Source organism: Labeo rohita, chromosome 25 (genome assembly GCF_022985175.1).
Source record: "Labeo rohita strain BAU-BD-2019 chromosome 25, IGBB_LRoh.1.0, whole genome shotgun sequence".
Classification (NCBI taxonomy): domain Eukaryota; kingdom Metazoa; phylum Chordata; class Actinopteri; order Cypriniformes; family Cyprinidae; genus Labeo; species Labeo rohita.
This window is the reverse complement of record NC_066893.1, coordinates 8,158,781-8,184,422: the sequence shown is the minus strand read 5'-3', so window position 1 is coordinate 8,184,422 and position 25,642 is coordinate 8,158,781. Positions and strand designations below refer to the sequence as shown.

Here is a 25,642-nt window from a genome sequence, read left to right as displayed (position 1 = left end):
AGGTTTTTAGAACAACCTGTCAAAATAAATGTTTGGTTTAACTTGAAGAAATTGTGACAGATATACATTACTTAACTACTACTACTAAAATTATTTCTAAAACATTTTTTTTTTAAAGGAATATTTAATAGAAAAATTGCCACAATTTATTTACCATAAAAAAATATTTGCAATTTATTCACCAGAAAAATGGAAATACATAACACAGCATATATATATATATATATATATATATATATATATATATATATATATATATATATATATATATATATATATATATATATATATATATATATATATATATATATATATATATATATATATATATATATATATATATATATATATATATATGGGGTCAGTACATTTTTATTGTTTCTTTTTTTTTTTTTTTTTTTTAAGAAATTAATACTTTTATTCACCAAGGATGTATTAAGTTAATAATTAAAAGTTTATTAAAAGTTCATAATAAATAATTTACATTGTTATAAAATATTTATATTTTGAATAAACACTGTACTTTTTAAACTTGTTATTCATGAAAGAATCCTGAAAAAAAAAAAAAAAAAAAAAAAAAAAAAATCACAGGTTCCAAAAAATATTTGGCAGCACAACTGTTGATATTATCCAACACTGATCATTCTAATAATAAATCCGCATATTAGAATGATTTCTGAAGGATCATGTGACACTCAAGACTGGAGTAACAGCTGATAAAAATTCAGCTTTTCATCACAGGAATAAATTCTATTTTAAAGTATGTTAAAATAAAAAACATTATTTTATATTGTAAAAACATTTTGCAATATTACTGTTTTTTTTCTATATTTTTAATCAAATAAATGCAGCCTTGATGAGCATAAGAGACTTCTTTAAAGACTATTACAAGTCTTACTGACCCCAAACTTTTGAACGGTAGTGTATATATTTATTTATTTAATTTTTAATATGAAATCAATTAATTAGAAATGCTTTTGATTATTAAAATGTATTAAAATTATTCAAATTAAATCCAGAAAATTTATGGAAAACAGAATTTGGTCTAACATAACACTGAATTTGAGAAAACAAAATGTAATTTTTTGTTAAATTTTTAACAAACTGCTGTTAAATTGTGTTTCATGATTTTGATTATACATGCTTTTTTTAGTTTAACCATTAAAACAGAGTCTAGAATAAAATTTAAACAGAAAAAAATGGAATTTGGAAAAAAAACAAAACAAAAAAAAAAAAAACAGATTTTATACCTGCTACTGCTACAAAAATTGCATCTTTAACATGCTGCCAGGGGCTTCCCATTTTCAATACAGTCATCTGGCATTGATATGGCTTTTTAGCAGGCCACATCAGACGAGCAACCCATGTTTATTTATTCTCAACCAGCATGCCTCTACAACAGCAGGAATAATGTGTTAACACGCCATTTGTATCTCAACATAACCGAGGAGGCACCGTGTTCCACTCGTGCGATTTTCTGGCTGCAGAACAAAACATTACAAAAAATACAAAAAAAAGTTCACTACTGCTCTAAAGATTCAAATATATATGGACCATTCTACAGAATTGGTGTAAACTGCTGTCCCACAACCAAAAAACACATTTAAAAAGCATTTAAGAATTCAATTCCTAGATGTTTACTAAGATCCTTCCATTATCTACTGAAACCCACAATAATATTTGAAATATCAGTTAGGTTAATATATATAAAATCATAATTTATTGGGTGCTTTCAATTGGGAAGACAATATTTTTTTCTAATAATTTTATTCCAATAATGTTTTTAAAAATATATATATATTTTTATATTTTCTTTGTAAATCCTGAAACTTTATGTAAAAAAATTTCACTTCACTTCCGAAGTGCATGTTTTAGTCCACTGGCTTAAAGTGATTTTAACTACACCCCTACATTTAAGATCAGGAAATATTCCTGTGTCCCTCTCTCTCATAGCTACATGGTGTTAGTAGATAGGTCTCATCATTTTAATGTAAATGTGTTCAAAATATGAAAAATCTTTAAGGAACGTCACTACCGAACACCTTTTTTCCTGCAATTAAGCACACGTTTTTTGGGAGTTATTCTGTACCATTTAGTTTTTATGTGTACAACTGTTCAGAACTGTGCTAGCTAACCATGTGCTGATTAGCATCTTTGAGCTAGGTTTAAAAGTATCTAAAATTGTCACTACCAGAACGGTTATGATCAAAACATTTGCTGATTTTTCGGTAGGGACATTCTTGTTTTTTTTGGGGGTTTTTTCCTAAAATTGTCACTACTGAAACATTTGGTGAAGTTTTGGTAGTGACATCTTTCTTTTTTGGGTGTTATCCCATAGAATTGTCACTACCAAAACATTTGGTGACGTTTCGGTAGTGACATTCTTGTTTTTTTGGGTGTTATTCCCTAAAATTGTCACTACCGAAGCAGTCATGACAAAAAACATTTGGTGACGTTCCAGTAGTGACATTCTTGTTTTTTAGGTTTCATTTCCTAAAATTGTCACTACTGAAACATTTGGTGAAGTTTTGGTAGTGACATCTTTATTTTTAGGGTGTTATCCTAAAGAATTGTCACCACCGAAAACGTTTGGTGATATTTCGTTAGTGACATCCTTGTTTTTTTTTGCTGTCATTCCCCAAAATTGTCACTACTGAAACAGTTACAACCAAAGCATGTCATCACTGTTTCGGTAGTGACAAAAGGGAACACATAATCGTTTATTTGGGGGTAATAAACAAAATTTCAGTACAGTTATGCAAATTTTTAGTATTTTAGTATGTTTTAGTAGTGTTTTAGTATGCAAGAGAAAATTCTGTAATGTGATGTAGTCACTACCGAAACATTACAGTCACAAAAATGTGCACTCGTGACCAAAACATGGGATGTTTTGTCAAAAATAAAGTATACTGAATAATCAACCAAGATGTTATGATAGTGTTTTTTACAAAAAAAATTGGATTCAAAATACAACAAATCTCATACATCTTTAAATTTGCTTCAAATTGTAATTATTATTGATTTAACTCTGAAATCTTTTTAATTTTAATTCTTATTAAATACATATTACTTTGTTTTGACAAATTTGGGGAGAGGACAAATATTCCAAAACTTTCTGAAAATACAATATGAGAATTAACTGCACAATTATTAGAAACGTGTACCTTTATACAATTTGCATACATACAAAATTTATGGAAAAAGACATTTTTTCCAAGACGTTTCCAACTCTGACTTTGAACCAATTCTGTAGAATGGCCCAGTTCAGTAGCAGCATCAAACAAGGCTAATTTCTGTGGCGTCTCCACTCTGAATTCAGTTGTGAATTTTGTCATGAAACAATGCAATTACATTAAACATCGAGGCAGATTGTAATATGACAAAACATCACATGGCATGTCATAAAAAAACATGCTTGGATGTGCAAAGCTGGTACTAATCCTCGATTCTGCACAGAGAGCTGTTAGATTTGCGTGGTGCACCGACCTCCTTCAACAAACACTCCACTGACATTATAATAGGACGAGAGCTTGCGTTTTTCTAATAGGGGACTCAAACAGAAGACCTGAAGACAGATCAGATGGTTAGAGAGGAGGGAGGGTGCAGAGTAAATCTAAATTATACGGCTTGAGCAATCTTATCCAATTACCAACAAGAGTGGCCATTTTAGACAAGGCTAATCAAAGAGCCAGGCAGCTGCGCTTCCCGCTGGCCGGCCAGGACAAGGGTACGGGTGCGGGGTACACGTTAAGTGGGAGGGAGGGCTGGATGTGTCTGCGTGTTCACCTCCTACAAACCACTCTAATTAGCCAACATGAAAAGTCAGGGGGAGGGGAAGGCTCCTAAAATGCTGCATCCCCCTTTTTGCAACAGATGGAGAACAACTGGCTGGGGCGTGCATTGTCGGAGGGGTTCACCAAGGCTCGGTCTTAGGCCCATCCATCTTTTGGCTAGTGATGTAAACATGCCCCCTCCAGTTACAGCGACAGCTCCAAATCTCAGAATGAATAAGTGCGCTGGCATGCAGACGAGGTACAACTCTGCGTTTTGTTCTCAAGATGATGTATAGAAGTACACAAAGAAGCATAAACACTGTTCCCATTTAGCGAAGAGGCCTGTGCTGACATTACAAGAAAGGAAAAGAGCTGTAAACCACATCAAGAGCAATAAGTTAGTTTTTACAAGGTTTAATACCGTGCATTTAAGTACACGCTGGAAGATAATTTGTGGGAGCGAGAAACAATTTAGGAGGAAGTGTTCAGTTTTAGGATAACAATAGGAACCAACTGTTCATTGGAAACAAGTGAAGATTATCAAAAGGAATTTTGAAGAGTGTATGTCAGTTATAAACTGAGAAACACTGCACATGCCAGATTCATAAACCTTTAACTCTGGAGCATACAAACCGCCAAGTTCACTCATGGTGTGTTTCTTTTAACCTCTGACCGAGAACATGGAAAACTACGTGGCGTTATTAGTTCAAATATCAAGCTGATATCCAAAAATCAGCCACCCAAGGGCAATTCTTTCCACCATGGATTTCTGACTCTTCTAATAGCTGTCTTCATTCCCCTTCAAACATGCACCTGAGGGGAAACATGAATCCTCTACTCTCTTACAGTCACAAGCAACAGCCAAGTGGAACAAAAGAATTACTAGGCAATTAGGGTTCGAAAATTACCTTACTGACAGCACACGGTGAAGGAATGTAAAACTATGTCCATGTTTTTTTTTTAAAAACTCACTAGCTAATTCCTAAAGCCCGACCTGTCCCTCAGCAGCAGAGAGGCAACACCCAATCACCTCACACATCTTTATGAAGAGGCTTGTTGAAAAATGTAGTTCTTGTCATGCATTTCAATGATCCTAAAAACAACAACTACGATTCGTTCACTAGTCGGTTGGCTTTTAAGGTACAAAAAAAAAAAAAAAAAAAAAAAAAAAAAAAACATGCAAGAAAAATGTGTTTTTGTTGTTTTGAATGTTCACAAATTGAAATATCAGATCAGAAACTGCTGTCCCACAACCAAAAAATACACTTAAAAAGCATGTAAGTACTCCAATCATAGATGTTTACTAAGATCCTTCTATCATCTATTGAAACCCACAATATGTAAAATATTCCCGAACCCTAATGTCTAAATTTCAACTTAAGAAAATTATATTGAAATAATTGTGGTATCTTTTTGATTCTTTTAAAAAATGAAGTTACAAAAAAAATTATATTTAAAAAAAAAATATGTCCCCCATTTTTATGTCACTACCGAAACAGTGTTTTAGTCCAATGGCTGAGACTTATTTTAACTACCCCTACATTTATGATTAGGAAATATTTATGTGTCACCCTGTCTCGTAGCTACATGGTGAGAAGATATGCCCCATTATTTTGAGGTAAATGTGGGAAATAAAATTTTAGTACAATTATGAAAATTCTTTTGTATTTTAGTATGTTTTAGTATGTGTTCAAAAGTCTGAAAAATCTGTGTGTAACTTTAAGGAATGTCGCTACTGAACACCTTTTTTTCTGCAATTAAACACTTTTTTTGAAGTTATTCTATAATTTAGTTTTTGTGTACAACTGTTCAGAACTGTGCTAGCTAACCATGTGCTGATTAGCATCTTTGAGCTAGCTTCAAAAGCATCTAAAATTGTCACCATCAATAGAGTCACGACTGAAACATTTGGTGGAGTCTCGGTAGTGACATGTTTGTTTTATTGAGTGTTATTCCATGAAATTGTCACTATCGAAACAGTTACAGTATTACCGAAACATTTGGTGGAGTTTTGGAAGTGACATCCTTGTTTTTTTGGGTGTTATCCCATAAAAATGTCACTACCAAAACAGTCACGACCAAAATATTTGGTGAAGTTTCCGTAGTGACATATTTGTTTTTTTGGGTGTTATTCCATAAAAAATGTCACTACTGAAACAGTCATTACCGAAACATTTGGTGGAGTTTCGGTAATGACATACTTGTTTTTTGGGTGTTATCCAATAAAACTGTCACTACCGAAATAGTCACGACCGAAATATCTGGTGAAGTTTCCGTAGTGACATCTTTGTTTTTTTGGGTGTTATTCTGTAAAAATGGCACTACTGAAACAGTCATTATCTAAACATTTGGTGGAGTTTCGGTAGTGATCCCATGGAATTGTCACTATCGAAACAGTCATGACTGAAACATTTGGTGGAGTTTCGGTAGTGACATCTTTGTTTTTTTGGTGTTATCCCATAAAAAAGTCACTACTGGAACAGTCATAACCGAAACATCTGGTGGAGTTTCGGTAGTGAAATCCTTGTTTTTTTGTGTGTTATCCCATAAAACTGTTACTACCAAAACAGTTATTACTAAAAAATTTGGTGGTGTTTCGGTAGTGACATCCTTGTTTTTTTGGGTGTTATCCCATAAAACTGTTACGACCAAAACAATTATTACTGAAACATTTGGTGGCATTTCGGTAGTGATCCCATAAAATTGTCACTACCGAAACAGTCACCACCGAAATATTTGGTGAAGTTTCCGTAGTGACATCTTTGTTTTTTTGGGTGTTATTCCATAAAAATGTCACTATCAAAACATTTGGTGAATTTTCGGTAGTGATCCCATGGAATTGTCACTAAACGAAACAGTCACAACCGAAATATTTGGTGGCGTTTCCGTAGTGACATTTTTGGGGTTTTTTGGGCGTTTTTATCACTATTGACACAGTCCCGACTGAAACGTCATCATTGTTTCGGTACTGACAAAAGGAAACACACAATCCTCATATTTGGGGCAAATGAACACAATTTTAGTACAATTATGCACAATTTTTTTGTATTTTAGTATGTTTTAGTAGTGTTTTAGTATTTAAGTTAAAATTCTGTTACATGATGTGGTCACTACCAACGCAATACCTTGTACCTTGGACAATATACAATTTGCATACATACAAATTTTGTGGAAAAAGACGTTTCCAACTCTGACTTTGGGCCAATTCTGTAGAATGGACTATATACAATCCAGGAATGAGTCTGACATATTGTATGAGGTAAAAAGACTGGCCAACTACTGGACTGGATACCAGACTTAATAATCTTCAAGCAACACTGACAGAGTCAATCACTAATGTTCTTCTCCACTCTCAACCAAGGCTTCCGCCAACATTTGCTGGATCCTTTCTCCACCCAGGTCATCAAACATGGATTGAGGGCAAGTACGATGCTGGAAGGGCCCCTTGGCGCCTCTTTCCACAGCCTTGGGCCTCTTGATCAGGTACAGCTAGCCACCAGTTGGCCACCAAGGGGAGCCAACCCCTGACAGCTGGCAAATGAAAACGTAAATACTGGCCGGCCGGCAGGCCCAGAATGTTCCTGACAGTCCCTCAAGTGTCATAAAGGCAGTCAATCTCGGCCTGTTCTTTATTTGAAAGCAGTGACAAACACTCCCTGGCAGAATGTAAATACGTGAGCTCATTCCACTAAGGTAAGCGAGCACGGATCAGAGGAACAAGAAACTCCCCTGAATATTCCTGAACGACAAGAACGGAGAAAAGGCTCTTCGATCAGCCAGTTCTCCCGGAGACTAACTGAAACCTGGTTTGACACAAAATAAACCATTAGAGGGCTCAGAGGGAGAGGCGGGCAAAGGTCGGAGACTGTGCCCAAGCAAAGTCAGCATGAGGAACGAGGAGTGGGGGGAGTACGCACAGCTCGAGGGGCTAGAAGGGGTGCGGAGAGTCTGGTGTTGTTCGAGGAATTAGTGGAGAAAGTGGAGACTGAATCAGATATGGGTATGAGAAAAAAAACAAATCTGTAGGTGAGTCAGTGACATGAGAGATGCTTGTTAGGTCAAATAATCTAAACGCTCTTGACTTGAGGTGACGCTGAGGGGGAAGGGGTGTACGCAGACTCCCAATAAAGGGAGACGAGTATTTATTTGACTTTGTCCTGGGATTACAGACGGAACTGGCTTAACAACCAGGGTTCACAGACTTGCCCAGTTTTGGCAGCGTGCAGACCTTCGCTGGACACTGCAGGCACCGGGTTTGAGGAATCCACAGCTGTGACTGACAGTCTAAATGAAGTCCAGATACTGTACTCTTAAGAGAGAGTCTTATTCCCAAAAGGCCACAAGAAAGAGCCTGAGGAGCTGACATTTCCACAAGCACTTCACCGTTCCAGCGACTTACAAAAACAAAGACGGCGGGAGTTCTTTAAAGCAAGGTCTCGGTGGAAATCTCCAGAACGAGTTTGTGTAGGAGGCCTTGGGGACAGTACACAAGAAATGTACTCATGTTCTTGATAGAAGCTGTCATTCAGAGACACTTCTAAAGAGTACAGGGCCTGGAGAGGGTGATGAGATGACAAGGCCTGATCTGAGAAAATCTGTTGAAGGGAATGTGAGGCATGTGGGTTGTATTGTAAGTGTTAAGTTACTTCAGACCTACCTTGTTAGATTTAAGGTATAATAAACAGGTTGTTAAAAGAATACGCTGGACTAATTTTAACTGACTGTTCCATCCCTAAAAGCTTATGATCTCCGCTCTTCCACTCCCCTCAGCCCTCCTCCTCGCCCATTAGCTCAGCTTTACCACCCTCTTCTGACTCTCTTACCTTTCTCCTCTCGCTCCAGAAAGACCATTAACAACCCACATCTCCTCCCACTGGTCAATACAGGCACACCATCAATGCACCATCCATCCACCCACAAACACACCCACCAAACCACACATCCCTTCATTTGATGAGTGTATTACAGAATGGCAACCAAAGGAAACCGTAAATATCCCGTTTCATTACCAAAATGTATCGTGCCGCCAATCCATTTCTCCTTTTTTAGAGCCCGAGCACTGATGGCGCAAGAACCCTATTGGAATTGCTCGGATTCTTCTTCCCCAAAATGAATCACATTTTTGAGGGCCTAAAATTGCTCGAAAACTCATCAAACTTTGCACACACACCAAAAGTGGTAAATTTACATCTAATATGGGTTTCAAAAGTTGGTATGGCAAAATGGCTCAATAGTGCCACCTGTAAAATTTCAACGAAGTGCCCCTCGAGCTATGTTCCACATGCATGTACAAAATTCGGTAGGCACGTAACACACCAATACCTACAAAACAGTCCCCCGGTACGAAGTCTGAAAACCCAACAGGAATTCTTGTTTTGAATTTTCTCTGCAAGTTTTGAGCCGTTTTTGTCATTTTCAGGTGCTGTATTAAAACATCCTCATAGAGATTTAAACAGATCAACACCAAATTTGGTCAGTGTAATCTAAAGCCCTTTGTGACATTAAATTGCAAAGATCATGAGTTTTCGGTGTAGGGCGTGTCCATTGCGGCCTGACAAACTTTGTTGTTTTGCCATGAAACAGGAAGATGTCATAATTCAGGCATACAATGTCCGATCTGCCCCAAAATTCAAATATAATAATAGTCCTGTCCTGAACACATGCCCATGAACATATTCAGTTATAGTCATAGCTGGCAACAGGAAGTGACATGTTTTACGCTATAAAGAACTCCTTATAGAGATTTAATGACATAAATATTATATTTGGTCAGTGTAATCTAAAGATCTTTGTGATGTTAAATTGCGAAGATCTTGAGTTGTTATAACTCAGGCATACAATGTTCAATTTGCTGCAAACTTCACCTGTTCAATATGAGCCAAGGCCTGAACACATCTTAAGGCCAATATTCCATTATAATCATAGCACCACCTGTTGGCAACATGAAATGACTTGTTTTACACTTAATTAAAAAAAAACAACGTCCAATCTGCACTAGACTTCACATGTTTGGTAAGAGTCCTGACCTGAAGACATCTAAAGGCCAATATTCCATTACAATCATAGCGCCACCTGTTGGCAGCAGGATATGTCATGTTTTACACAAACTCAAACATACCATCGCTCAATCTGCACCAAACTTCATATGTTTGATCAAAGTCCTGACTTGAAGACATCTACATGCCAATATTCAGTTATAGTCGTAGCGCCACCAGCTAGCAGCAGGAAGTTTGACACATATAAATAACATTAAATAACCTTTCTGGCTCTTAAATGTGTCAGTTCTGTTGCCGTCTATGCAGGGTCAGAAAGCTCTCGGATTTTATCAAAAATATCTTAAATTGTGTTCTGAATATGACGAAGGTCTTACGAGTTTGGAACGACATGACTGAGTAATTAATGACAGAATTTACATCTTTAATCACCCTTGGAGTGAATGGGACCTTAGAAGAACATCTACAGCTGTCATTCCTCAGCTGTCATACACACAGTGTTGAGTGTCCAAGATTTAATTGCGTGTCTCAAGTCTCCTGCATTGTTTCATTCTATTTAGTCATTTTTGGATGCAAAAACATGTCTTATGTAAACAGCCCTAAGGTTCATCTGGGGTCAGGTGAACCTGAAACCAGTCTAATTATACAGGGGTTCCAGTTAAGACTGATTAGTCGTTCAGGCAACCCACAAATGAGTTACTTTGGGAAATGTGATTTATCATAGACAAACACGAAATTCAGGCACTTTAGGGAATACTATGCAATGGATTACAAGAGTAAATTTTACTATTAGTGAATCACAATCATTCTTATCATTACTACATTAAGAAATTTGTTAAATAAATAGCTGAACTGAATTTCAGAACAGTTTATTTTTTAAAACATTATCAAAAATGTCAAAAGTCAACAGCTCTTTTATAAACGATGGATGTAATCTCTCAGCTCATAGTGAATTGTGAGATATTAGTAAAGCTCTGTTACGCCAGCATGCTAAAAAAAAACTTGAGCGATCGCCAAAATGCAAGTTCAAAAGCTTCCCTGCTTTATAACTTAAGTCGTTTGGATCATATTTACTTTCGAAAAACCAACATATTTTTGTATTAAAGCCACAATGCACAACAGTAGCCAGCCAAATGCTCGGAAACATGTTCGCCTGTTTGACAAACGGGGATCTCCGCCAATTAATAACATCTGCAGCAATGAAAACAAGCACCTAACCTGGCCCTCATTACCAAATAACCGAGGGCAGAGATTTGGGGATGGAAAGCGATACTCTGCATAGACTGCGAGACGGGGAGGACGGCAGCCAAAGCCGGCGGTTCAGGGGAGTCGGTGTTGAGAGCAGCCTAGAGGCTTATCTTCAAGTCAAATCCCTTCACATACACACACACACACCCCACACAAACACAAATACACATTCAATCCACACAGACTAGACATCAGACAATAAACCCCCCAAGCCACTGACATAAACTGGTCTGAACACTGTTCAGATGCTTACAGTCCCAGAAGACTGGTGTGACTGTGCAGTAGTAAAGATGAACAGATAAACAGCAGTTTAAACAGCAGACACCATATATCCATTCAGTCATTACTGGTATCTCCAGCTTTCCCTGGTCAAGAAATAGCAGAATAGCTGAACTGAAGTTCTGGAATCTTTTCTGCAAAATTACTTAAGAGGGCATGTTCCTCTAAAGGGACATTAGGACAAACCAGAGAGACAGATTATGAAATATATTATGTACAAACCTGTTTCTCCAGAATGCGAGAGATTTCTCCCAGGGTTCTGTCCAGGCCGGACACTTTGTTACTGGCCCACTGGCCGCTGTCCTGCCCCTGCTGCTGCTTTACTAGATCCTTCACCAGACGCTGAAGTCTGGAAGCAAAGACACACACAAAACTGGGTCAAAAAACTGTTTCAAAACATGTTCGGGTCACACAAACCCCATCAATAAATGAATATTTTAAACAAAGCCTAATTTTAATTTTGCATTATTTTCATGATAATCTACCCCATTTCTGCTCCCTTATTCTTACAACTGGATTGTGAAAACAGATGTTTAAATCATAAGGTATTTATATAACAAGGTAGTTTGTATTTGTTTGTATTTGTCGTTGTACATTTACATTACATTTATTTATTTAGCAGACGCTTTTATCCAAAGCGACGTCCACTTATCCTGATTTAAAAAAAAACAAAAAAAAAAAACACCCTTAGAATTATTCAATGTAATATAAAACACTACACTTACTGTAAAAATTAAAATACAATTTATATAAAATTTACATATCAAAATATTTGTTTGTTACTGATATTAATTTTAATACACAATACTTACATTTACATTACATGTATTCATATAGCAGATGTTTTTATCTAAAGTGACTTACAATTATCCTGATTTAAATAAAAAAAAAAAAAAAAAAAACTCAGAACTATTAAATTTAATATAAAACTGTACACTTGCTGTAATAATTAAAATATAATTATACAATTTATATAAAATAAGATATTTAAGATATTTAAGATCAAGATATTTGTTGTTGATTTTAATTTAATACAAAAAACATACATAAAACATTTCCTTTTTACATTTATTTGAAATAATCTGAAAATAATGTAAGAATTTTTAATAATGAAAATAATTTTTGATGTGCTTTATGTGAAATATTTAAAAATTAATTTTTTTCTCCTTCAGATTTTAGCATGAAATATGAAATGTTATGTTAATAACATATTGCAGTACTCAGTATTTCAATTAAAAAAAAAAAAAAAAAAAAAAAAAAAAATATATATATATATATATATATATATATATATATATATTTTCAGTGTTAATTTTAGTAATTTTGTTAGATTTTTTTTTTATTTCCATTTAGCTTTAATTGACTTATTTTCATTTTAGTTTTAGTAGTTTTAGCACATTTAGCACCAAGTTTCTCATTTAATATTTCTATATTTTTTAATTATAGAAAATTTTACAAACACTTTTATTTAACACTAACAACACGGAACATTACTGTTATATATAAATAAATCTGTTTTAATTTTTCCAAAATTCCATTTTTTTCCCCCCAAATTCTCTTTTAATTTTTCTTAATTCCATGATTTTCTGTTTTCATTTTTAACTCTCTGTGACTCTGTTTTAATGGTTAAATTAAATTTTATTCATCAAAAAGCATGTCTAATTAACTGAAATCATGAAACATACACAATTTAACAGCAGTTTATTAAAAAGTTTAACAAAAATTACATATTAGGCCCTATGAAATATGTTTTTTTCCCCTCAAATTTAGTTTTATTTTACCAAATTCCGTGTTTTCCATTCATTTTTTGGATTCTATTTTAATGTTTTCAGTAAATTTTAATAACTGAAAATTTTCAGTAAATTTTTCTGGCAAAAAATATTCTAGTAAATATTCCTTAAAAATTACATAAACATATAGAAGTATATATAAATGTATATATGTCAGATATATTTTCAGGGACTGCTGGAATGCCACACAGGTGTACATGATTTCACGTTTTACTATCATCGCGCAAGAGCGCAAAACCTGATCCACACAAAGCAAAACAGCAAGAATTATAGACCGTGAGATGAGATCCGTGACAACACCGCTTAGATATCAGTATTGCATTGCATTGCATCTAACGGGCAAAACTATAAAGGTTTGATTATAGAAAGCCCAGCGCTGGCATAATTTCTGAAGCTTGGCTTTAAACAGACAGCATTAAGACATGAGTACGCAGTAGAAGACCTCAGCTTTGGTATATGATCCTTAAAAGTGGAGCAGGGAGCTTACTTCGCCTTGTAAGGAGAGTCGGGGGTCTGGGTCTTGGCCTCCATGCATGTCTCATACTCCTTAGCCCTGAAAAAGAAAGACAAACAAGTCTGTCAGAAAGAGAGAGAAAGACAGACAGACAGCAACAGAGGAGTCCGATGGCTGTCAGCCTGAAGACTTGAGGAGATAAGACGACGTGCTGAACAAAGGAAATGTCAAGAGGTCAAGCTGAGCCTCAAACTGTTTATTTAGTCTTTGGGCCGCACTAGCAGCAATCACAAACTAACAAGCATGAACGAGTCAAACGCTCAGTCTTCAGAGAGCTATCACAGCAGAGGATGTTGTTTCACAGCAGGGAATTCCAAACTCCCCAATAGCCACACTATTTAAGTCTAGAAATCAAAATAAATAAGAGTGATTGGCCGATGGGTGTGAATTACTCCTTCTACGTCCCCCTGTGAGTCACAGACCAAAATAATGTGTGCTGTCAGTCAGCTCTAGCACATTGGTGTGGTCCAACAAGCAAAATTCCTGACAGTCACACATCCCATTCCGTCAGATAAGGATGATCGATCAGCTCCTGAAAAAAAAAAAAAGGCTTGATGGATGGATGTTCAGGGGCTGATAAACTCAGACGTCTCTTTCCGGAAGACAACGTCAGGGAGCTGAGTGGTCACAAGACTTTTAATAGTTTAATCTCGGTTTGAGTTGAAATTTCAAAGTGATTTTGGTCTAACCCAACTGGCATAGGTATATGTTGTTAAATAATAAACCAATGTAATTTTAAACCAATGTAATTTTCAATCAACATTTTTTTTTTTTTTTTTTTATTTTTCGGTCTCAAGGAAGCTCTATATATTTAGACTAGTTAAATTACTATAACCCCATAATAATATTTTAATTTCTCTTGGAAAAATAAAAATTTTCTACCCAGCGTTTCCCCTAGGTTTCCACGTAGAGACAGAAATTACATGCCGTTGTGCAAATAAGATAAATAACATAAGGCTCTTTAGTGTGTTTAATTGAAGAACAAGGTATAGACGGGCGCCCCACTAATATAATGGCAGGGGAAACACTGCTACCAATTATTGCGTAATAAGAATATCATTCACAGCAGGTCATTTTAAAGTCTGATCTATAATTTTCTTTTAGTTGAAGTGGTCAATTGAGTTTTAAATCGATTAAATATAATGAAGGACTAAAAAGTATTACACATAATGGATGACCAAATATTATTACACAGAATGAATGACTAAATAATAGTAGAACGAATGAAGGAACTAACAAATAACAAAAATAATGAATGATCAAATGAACAAACAAATGAGTGAATGAATGAATGAATAAATGAATGATCGAACGAATGAATGAATGAATGAATGAAGGACAAACAATGAATGAATGGTTGACTAAAACAAATTAATCAAATAGAATGTATAAATGAACAAATTAAATAAATGACTAAAACAGAATGAGTAAATTAATGAATAAATGGATGAATGAATAAATGAATAGAATGACTAAATAAACAATGAATGAATGATTAACGAATGAATCAAAAACAGAACAACTTGACTGAATGACTAAAACAATGAATGAATGGGTGATTCAATGACTAAAACAATGAATGAGTGAATGAATAAATCATAAACAGAACAACTTAATGACTGAATGACAATGAATGAATGAATGAATGAGTGATAGAATGACTATATTATATGAATGAATGAATGAAATGAATGAGTGAGTGATAAATAGAATGACTAAAACAATAAATGAATCAGAATAAATGAATGAATGAACAGATGATTGAATGACTAAAACAATGAATGAATGAATAAACAATGAAATAATGAACAAATGAATGAGTGAGTGATAAATAGAGTGGGTAAATAAAGAGAATAAATGAATGAAATGAATGAGTGAGTGATAAATAGAATGACTAAAACAATAAATGAATCAGAATAAATGAATGAATGAACAGATGATTGAATGACTAAAACAATGAATGAATGAATGAATGAATAAACAATGAAATAATGAACAAATGAATGAGTGAGTGATAAATAGAGTGGGTAAATAAAGAGAATAAATGAATGAAATGAATGAGTGAGTGATAAATAGAATGACTAAAACAATAAATGAATCAGAATAAATGAATGAATGAACAGATGATTGAATGACTACAACAATGAATGAATGAATAAACAATGAAATAATGAACAAATGAATGAGTGAGTGATAAATAGAGTGGGTAAATAAAGAGAATAATGAATGAATGAATGAACAGATGATTGAATGACTAAGTAATAAACAATGAATTAATTAATAAACAATGAATGAATGACAGCGATAAACAGAATGACTAAATAATAAACAGAATAAATTATTCATGAATGAATAAATGAACGAACGAATAATAGATTGAATGACAAACAAAATGAACAAATTATTGACTAAATGCATTGAATAAATGACAAAAAGAATGAATGAGTGAATGACTAAATTGAATAAATTACTAAATACACAAAATAAATGAATAATGAATAAATTAATCATAAATAGAATAACTGAATGTGGGAATAAATAATAACAGAATGAATGAATGACTAAAACTGAAAAAATAAACAGAATTAATGAATGAGTGATAAATAGAATGATTAAATAAAAAGAATAAATGAATGAATGAATATCAGACTTAAACTACTAAAAATAAACAAAATGAATGAATAAATACACCAAATAAATTACTAAATGAACAGAATGAAAGAATGATAAATAGAACGCCTAAAACAGAATGAATGAATGATATATTTATTGACTAAAACCATGAATGAATGAACTAAATAAATTGAATAAATTACTAAATAAACAGAATAAATGAACCATAAACAGAATGAATAAATGAATGAACGGATGAATGATTGAATGACTAAAACAGAATGAATAAATTAAAACAACAGAATAAACAGAATGAACGAATGACTAAATAAATTGAATAAATGACTAAAAGAGAATAAATGAAAGAGTGATAAACACAGTGAATAAATTACTAAGTAATCCGAATGACAATAATAAACAGAATGAACGAATGAATGACTACGTAAATTTAATAAATTACTAAGTAAACCGAATTAAGGACAGTAATACCCAGAATGAACGAATGTACGTAAATTGAATAAATTACTAAAACAGAATAAATTAATAATGAATGAATAAACCATAGAACGAATGAATCATAAATAGATTTAAATTATTGAATGACTAAATAAATTGAATAAATGACTACATTAAACAGAATGAATGACTAAATAATAAACAATGAATTAATGAATGAAAGAACGAATAGTGGAAATTACATTTTGTTGATGTTGGGTTGAAGTGGATGCATTTCTAGTACTGATCTGTAGGAAGTGATAAATCACTACATATGTGCTCATTTGAATAATGATTACAAATGAATTTGTTTAAGTGTCAGAGGACAGAAGACTCTAGAACTAGAGTTTCCACTAGACTATGTGATGGTCCCTTAACCCTTACCCTTGGCTATTAAGATACTTAACAAAAACTTGACCATAAACACAGTTATGTTTAACTCCGCCTTCTTTTGAGTCACAGTAGTGCAGCAATTCAGAACAGTGATTCCAATGTGCTCTCTTTGGAAAGAGTGAAACAATGCTGGCCGAGCCTTGATCAGTTATGTGCTCAGAGAAAGATTGTGAACCATACCTGGCCTCGTCCTCATCCTCCAGATTACAATATTCCTCTTTGACAGCTTTACGCCTGCACGGGTTAAACAGAGGGGCAATCGCCGGACCATCAATCTCTAAACACGGCAGGCCCCATTAAACGGGCCGGGCACCATAAATATTAGTAACCAGCTATAAGTGGGGGGGCAGCTACAAAGCTACAATGCAGAGCTAATCATCAATTCATCACAATGTGCCCCACTATTCACCTCCGCCCACGCTGGACGCAGACGGCCCCTCCTCCAATCAACTGTAAAACCGTCAATGCATTCCGACGGATAAAAAAAAAAAAAAAAAAAAACAAATACAGTGTATCCGTTTTAAATGTGCTATGGGAGGTTCAGGCGTTCGGCACTCCCAATTACAGAGAACATTTGGTCGGGCAGCCGCGCAATATTTAATATTGGATTTGAGAGGCTCTCAATCAAACAGAAGACAATTTGACTGATGATGAATAAAAGGACGAGGAAAAGGGAGGGAAAAATGTGACCTGTGGAACATATCCAACAAGAGGAATGAGGCTGGAACCATCTATAAATTCAACAAATGTATATAGGAGGTTATATGTGGAATAAATATTGGATACATCCTGATATTAAAAAGATTTACATGCACCTGATGGTAAATAAAGGCCTGAGGCAAGCAGGACCCAAGTGTCTTAAAGTTGAAACTATTGGAGTTACAGTCTAGCGGTTGCCGCTCATGCTCAGATACATTGGTCAAGTTCCAAATGAAACACTTGATGTGGACTTGCGGACTTCAGGGATCAGATGACAAGACGGTAGGGTTTCCCATGTGTTTAATGATTTAGAAGAGTGTCCACAAACTCCCTTATCATGGCCTTTCAGTGTCCTTGATGTCTTCGACAGAGATCGCATTTAATGGTACATAAACTATCAAGCAGTCGCCTGCTATTATGGCACCATCCTGCAGAATCAAACAAGGGTGGCAAGGATGCTGCACTTGGTGACCTTGCATACTTGAGTCAGTGTACACTGCACAAGAGCACAGGGTTTCTTGGTGAAAGCCATTTAAAAGGTTTCTAGGTGCCCTTTGGTGGTAGCTATACACCCTTGATGCACCCTTGAGTCCACAGTTTAAAGCAGACCACTACACAATGGTCTATGGGATATTACGTCACCAAAATGATGGCTCGAGAGGACTGAAAGGGTCTGTATTAGGGGTCTCCAAACTCGGTTCTGGAGGGCAGGTGTCCTGCAGAGTTTACCTCCAACTTGTCTCAATACACCTGCCTGGAAGTTTGTAGTATGCCTAGTCCTAGACCTTGATTAGCTGATCCAGGTGTGTTTAATTAGAGTTAAAGCTGAACTCTACAGGACACTGGCCCTCCAGGACCAAGTCTGGAGACCCCTGGTCTATATTAATTGCACTTCATGTGAACTTGCAGACTTGTGCTCTTGGCCGTATCAGAGTGTCCCATTTGTCAGTTTATCATGCATAAGACCCTCCTTCGTGATGCACCCATGACCTTTGACCAAATCCGCACTTGTGCAGAATTTAAAGCAGACAACTTCTCAGTGGTCTATGCGGCATTGGGTCACCAACATTTGGACTCTGAGAGGGATGGAAAGGGTCCAAAGGCAACACTTAATATAAATTTAAAGACTTGTGGTCTTTGCCACACTGACCGTACAGTGGGGTGTTCCATTCATCAGTTTGCCAAAGAGTGCTCACGAGTGCCTTCATTGTTGACGCCATGATCGCGTGTCCTTTTGCAGAGCCTTAACTGGTGCAGAATTCATAGCAGAACAACATTTGGACTCAGAGGACGTAAAAGGGTCTGAAGGACAAACTTGATGTGAACTTGGCGTGTTCACATTTGTGATGTTTGGTTCGATTAAAACAAACCGTGGTGCGACTGCTCTGTTAGTGCAGTTCATTTGTATAAGTGTGAACGCTGCCAACCGAACCCTGGTGTGCACCAAACAAGCAAACCAAGACTTCTAAAAATGTGGGTCTCGGTCCACTTCCAAACAAACTCTGGTACGGTTCGAATTAAATATGAACACAACACAGACCAAATATGTCTAAACGAACCAAAAACAGGATGTGATGACAAGATGCAACACTATGCAACATGATTTGATGATGAGGAATGAGTGGAGCATCCAAAAATGTTGCGTCACAAACATTTGGACTCAGAGGACCGTCAAGTGTCCGTAGGTCAAACTTAACATGAACTTGAAGACTTATTGTCTTTGTCACATTGACCATACCATGGGGTGTCCCATTTGTCAGTTTGCAAAAAGGTGCTCACGAGCGCCCCCTTTGCGGCCTATGTTCCCTCAAAGTGTTCTTTTGTTGAGCCTGGGACTGAAGGGTCTGAAGGACAAATTTGACGTGAACTTAGGGTGTGTTCACATTTGCGATGTTTGGTTCGATTAAAACGAACCCTGGTGCGACTGCTCTGATAGTGCAGTTCATTTCTATAAGTGTGAACGCTGCCATCCGAACCCTGGTGTACACCAAACAAGCAAACCAAGACTTCTAAAAAGATGGGTCTCAGTCCGCTTCCGAACAAACTCTGGTACCGTTCAAATGAATTGTGAATGCATCATGGACCAAATACTTCTAAATGAACTAAAACAGAATGTGATGACAAAATGCAATGCTATGCAACATGCTTTGACAACGATCTGTCTGGGCAGCACCGCTTCGTCGAACCAACCTATTGTTTGGGTTGTTCAGCAAGTTCTGTCATGAAATATGCATCATTCAAGCCATATCATTCAATCAGGTTGTGAATCTATCACTATGCCCTTAGGTTCAGTATCTTCAGGTTCTGTGTCAAAAATGCCAATTTAAACGATAAGTGAACCAAGACCAAATGTATTTTTTCTTATTTGGTACTGACCAAAAAAAACAAACGAACCGAACCATAAGAGTAAACACACCTTTAAAGACTTGTTGTCTTCGCCACTTTGGCCATACCATGGGGCAGGGGTGGCGAATATTGGCCCTGGAGAGCTGCAGCCCTGCAGAGTTTTGCTTTAACCCTAATCAAACACACCTGAACAAGCTAATCAACATCAAAAGGGTTACTAGGTAGCTACAAGCAGGCGAGTTTTTATTTGGGTTGGAGCTGAACTCGGCAGGACTGCGGCTCTCCAGTACTGGAGTTTACCATCCCTGCCAAGGAATGTCCCACATTTGTCAGGGTGCTCACGAGCGCCCCCTTTTTTGGCCACTATGTTCCCTTGATGCATCCTTTTGCTAAGCTTGGGTCTGAAGGGCATACTTGATGTGAAATTAGGGTGTGTGCACACTTGCCATGTTCGGGTTGATTAAAACGAACCCTGGTGCGACTGCTCTGACAGTGCTGTTCATTTGAATAAGTGGGAACACTGCCATCAAAACCCTGGTTGGCACCAAACAAGTGGACCAAGAGCGATTAAAAAGATGGGTCTCGATCCCCTTCCAAATGAACTCTGGTACAGTTTGAATGAAATATGGACCAACACAGACCAAATACTTATAAACAAACCAAAAACAGGATGTGATGACAAGATCCAATGCTATGCAACATGATTTGACAACACGGAATGAGCTTTTTAAATCAAATAAAATTGAGGAGATAAAGCGTCTTCTATGAGCTATTCGTGAGTTTGCAGCTGGTAAAAAAATAAAACTATATGTACATGTAAACAATGAGCATGCTTAATCCAGCACATGGCATTGGGCGTGTTCAACTTCAAGCTCCGCTGTATCACTATGCCTTTAGGCTCGGAATAAAAAAATGCCAATGTGATCGCAAAGTGAACCAGGATGAAATGTATTTTTTTTTTCTTATTTGATCAAGACCAAACAAACCAAGCGAACTGAACAATACGTGTAAACACACACCCTTAAAGACTTGTTGTCATAGCCACACTGACTACACCATAAAGTGTCCCATTCATTAGTTTGCAAATGGGGGGGTTCATGAGTGCCTCCTTTGTGGATGCCATGAAGTCATGCAATGTTGTGTCACCAAATTTGGACTCAGAGGACATAAAAGGTCTAAAGGAAAAACTTGATGTAAACTTGAAGACCTCCTGTCTTCACCACACTGACCATGTCACGGGGTATCACATTTGTCAGTTTGCAAAAGGGTGCTCACGGGTGCGCCCTTTGTGGCCACTATGGTCCCTTGATGTGTCCTCTTGCTGTGATGTTAGGGTGTGTTCACACTTGCCATGTTCGGTTTGATTAAAATGAACTCTGGTGTGACTGCTCTGATAGTGGGGTTCATTTGAATAAGGGTGAACACTGCCATCCAAACCTTGGTGAGCACCAAGACTGCTAAAAAGATGGGTCTTGGTCTGCTTCCAAATGAACTCCGGTACAGTTTGAGGGAAATGTGAACGTAACACAGACCAACAACGATCTGTCTGGGCAGCACTGCTTTCAGTCGAACCCTCCTATTATTTGGGGTGTTTGGTAAGTTCTGTCACAAAAATAAGTCATTCAAGCCAACCAATCAGGTTGTGAATTAAGAAGTCCTTAGGTTCAGTGCCAAATATGCAAATGTGAACACTAAGTGAACCAAGACCAAATGTAATTTTTTTCTTATTTGGTCTGGACCAAATGAACCAAGCAAATCGAACCACAAATGTGAACACACCCTTGCTGTCGTAGCCACACTGACCGTATCATAGAGTGTCCCATTCATCAGTTTGCAAATGGAGGGTTCATGAGTGCCTCCTTTGTGGATGCAATGATCCAAATTCACAGCAAACTACATCGCATTAGTCAATGCAATGTTGTGTCACCAACATTTGGACTCAGTGGACGTCAAGGGTCTAAAGCACAAACTTGATGTGAACTTGAAGACTTCTTGTCTTCACCATACTGACCCCCCGCCACGGGGTGTCCCAATTGTCTTTTGCAAAAGGGTGCCCAAGAGGCAACCCTGGTTGGGCACTATGTTACCTCAATGTGCCCTTTTGCTGAGCCTGAACTTTCATTACGTTACCAAAGGAAGACCGCAAGGGTTGAGGACTGTTCTTCTGGGACAGAGCCACTGTTACTTCTTTGGCCAACTAAAATGAGCTAAAAGGTCAAAAATAAACAGGACCAAGAAGGCTCCACAAATTTGGTCTACCCTGTGCTCAGGTTTACTGAAGCCCTCATTGCAAGATCATCCTGTGTTTCCTTGCAGCTCCTCCACTCCCTCCTTCTCTTCCCTACCTTCCTTACTGACTCTCCTCTAGAGAACTTTCTTCTGAATTTGTGAGTAAAGCAATGGCCTCTGGGAGTGCAGAACAGGGGGTCTTTTGTGCGCCGCCCCCTCTGAGGTAGGCCAACACACAGAGTGCTCTGTTCCCAAGCCTGGGGAAAAGACAAGCAACGCAACCCGCCAAACATCATAGACGAGAGAAAGGGCCATCAGAGAGAGAAGGAAAGAGTTAAGAGCGAGAGACTCGTTTAAAGCCCACATCCAATGCTGACACGGGCGGACATGCTACTTTCATGGTAATTAAAACCACACATGTTTGCACACGAAGAACAAGCCATATATTTGAAGAATAAATCAGGGTCCAGCTAAGGAAATTAAACAGCCTTTTTCCATGCCACGGCCGTGATGGGGACTGAGCGGGCTTAACAATGACATCGGGGGGACAGGGCAACCTGGGAGGGCTGAGAAAAGCTCTTTTACAAACGCCACACTGTGCTCCTATAAAACGGCTCATTTCCACCCCGTGGTGGAGCCGCCAACCTCAGCAACCCAGGGCTGTGGGCGGCCGTGATTTATGAGCGTGTAGCGCCTGTTCTCTCCCTTTCATTCTTTCCTCCTCGCCCTCTTTCCCTCACTGTGTGAGTGTTGCAGGGCTCAGCACAGGAGTGACAGAGAACAGAGGAGGCTCATGTTGTCACTCTCCCAGCCAAAGCTCAGAGCTGTTTTCTGCCCTCTGAGCTACCTCTGTATTAATGAGCTCAGAAGCAGGGCAGACTCCCGGTCTCCTATCTGCTGTAAGTTAAGAGACTGTTGGTAGACATCACATAGAGAAAGAGCGAGAGAGAGCGCCTGCTAATTACAATTACTGTAAGGCCACCACTAAGGATGTAGTAACCATTAGAACTTACAAAAATCAAATCTTGATAATTACATCACATTTTGTTGAAATTTCAGTATAACTTGTGAAAGCCAAGGTCCCGTTTTATATTAGGTGGCCTTAACAACTATGTACACTGCCAGTCAAAAGTTTTTGAAGTGAGATTTTTAATGTTTTTTAAAGAACTCACCAAGCCTGCATTTATTTGATCCAAAATACAGCAAAAGCAGTAATATTGTGAAATATTTTTACTATTTAAAAGAACTGCTTTCTATTTGAATATATTTTCAAATGTAATTTATTCCTGTGATCAAAACTAAATTTTCAGCATCATTACTCCAGTCTTCAGTGTCACATTATCCTTCAGAAATCATTCTAATATGCTGATTTGCTGTTCAAGAATTTTTTTTTTATTATTATTATCATTATTATTATTATTATTATTATTATTAAAACTCAATTTAAAACAGTTGAGTAAATTTTTTTCAGGATTGTCTGATGAATAGAATGATCCAAAGCAAAAAAAAAAAAAAAATACTCGGCTATTTTTAACATAATGATAATAATAAATGTTTTTTTGAGCAGCAAATCAGAATATTAGAATGATTTCTGAAGGATCATGTGACTGAAGTAACAGAAACAGAAATTGTATAATATTGTATGTTAATGAAATTTTAGCTTTCATAAGCTGTAATATTTTTTTTTTACTTCAGTCAATGTAGTCGATTTTGAAATTACGACAACTTATATAAACAAATATTGTAATGTATCACATTGCAATTACTACAACTTAATAATTCAGAAATTTCATACTGTACCAAAATTAAATAACGATGCGACTCTACATAGGAAAAGTGGTTTAAAGAACTGATGGATCATAGAGTTCTGATGAATTTATATTGATAATTTATGAACTTACGTTGAAATTTCCCCTATCAAAAACAGAAATTACATTAAAATATCTTATAGTTATATATATTTATAATAATTGAGTAATTATTAACTTCTTTTTAACATCTTTATACAATTTATGTCACTTATCAATATCAATAACTTATCAATCAGCGTCTCAAAAAATGACATTATGACAATTTACAAATGTAGAAATAAACTTGAAATAAATTTATAATGATTAAACCGTGTGTGAAAGTAAACACTTACTTTACATATAATAATACAAATATAACCTGCAGTGTCAAATTTCATTGCATTAAAAACTTGTAAATATTTACACTACCAGTCAAAAGTTTTTGAACAGTAAGATTAATGTTTTTAAAAAAGCCTCATCTGCTCACGAAACCTGATTTTATTTGACCCAAAATACAGCAAAAACAGTAAAATTTTTAAAATATTTTTACTATTTAAAATAACTGTTTTATATTTGAATGTTTTAAAATGTAATTTATTGCTGTGATTTTAAAGCTGATTTTTAGCATCATTACTCCAGTCACATGATCCTTCAAAAATCATTCTAATATTCTGATTATTATTATTAGAATTTTTTCAGATTTTTAGAATTTTTTAAACAGAAAGTTCAGAAGAACAGCATTTATCTGAAATAAAAATCTTTTGTAATATTATAAATGCCTTTATCATCACTTTTGATCAATCTGAAGCATCTTTGCTAAATAGAAGTATTCATTTCTATAATTCCGCCCCCTTTCTATTCAAAGAATCCTGAAAAAAAAACTCAACTGTTTTAAATATTGATAATAATAAGCAAATCAGCATATTAGAATGATTTTTTAAGAATCGAGTGACACTGAAAACTGGAGTAATTATGCTGAAAATTTTGCTTTGATCACATGAATAAAATTACATTTTAAAATATATTCAAATAGAAAACATTTATTTTAAAGAGCTAAAATATCTCAGAATTGTAATATTTTTGCTGCACTTTGGATTTAAAAAAAATGCAAGTTTGGTGAGCAGAAGAGACTTCTTTAAAAAAAATTATTAAAAATCTTACTGTTCAAAAACTTTTGACTGTCTGTGTATATGTTTATCCTCCATATTTGGGAAATAATTAACACCAATGCATTATTGTGCTGCAATTACACTTTACACCTTACAGAACTTACTACAGTGTGATTGAATATTAGCAGTTGGTTGTAAACTTGCATGGACGTACGAAGTTTTTAAAAAAATTCCCAGGTCTTTGGGATCGTACACTGAACAAACCATCTCTAGAGCTGTTAATTCCATTTTTAGCATTACTGACAAACAACCATAACACATTACCTCTCTCACACACACACACATACACACACACTAACAGTTGTGACAGG

General features: G+C 36.0%; 1 protein-coding gene across 4 annotated transcripts in view; it reads right to left on the bottom strand.

Moving 5' to 3' along the window:
- scaper (S-phase cyclin A-associated protein in the ER) overlaps positions 1-25,642 on the bottom strand; it is a 177,972-nt gene that overhangs the window by 87,309 nt on the left and 65,021 nt on the right. For all 4 annotated transcript variants that reach the window (XM_051099424.1, XM_051099426.1, XM_051099425.1 and 1 more), the window contains 2 exons: positions 13,571-13,636; positions 11,516-11,642 (listed from right to left, as the gene is read on the bottom strand). In XM_051099424.1, coding sequence (XP_050955381.1) covers positions 11,516-11,642; positions 13,571-13,636 — 193 coding nt within the window. The remainder of the gene's footprint in view (positions 1-11,515; positions 11,643-13,570; positions 13,637-25,642) is intronic.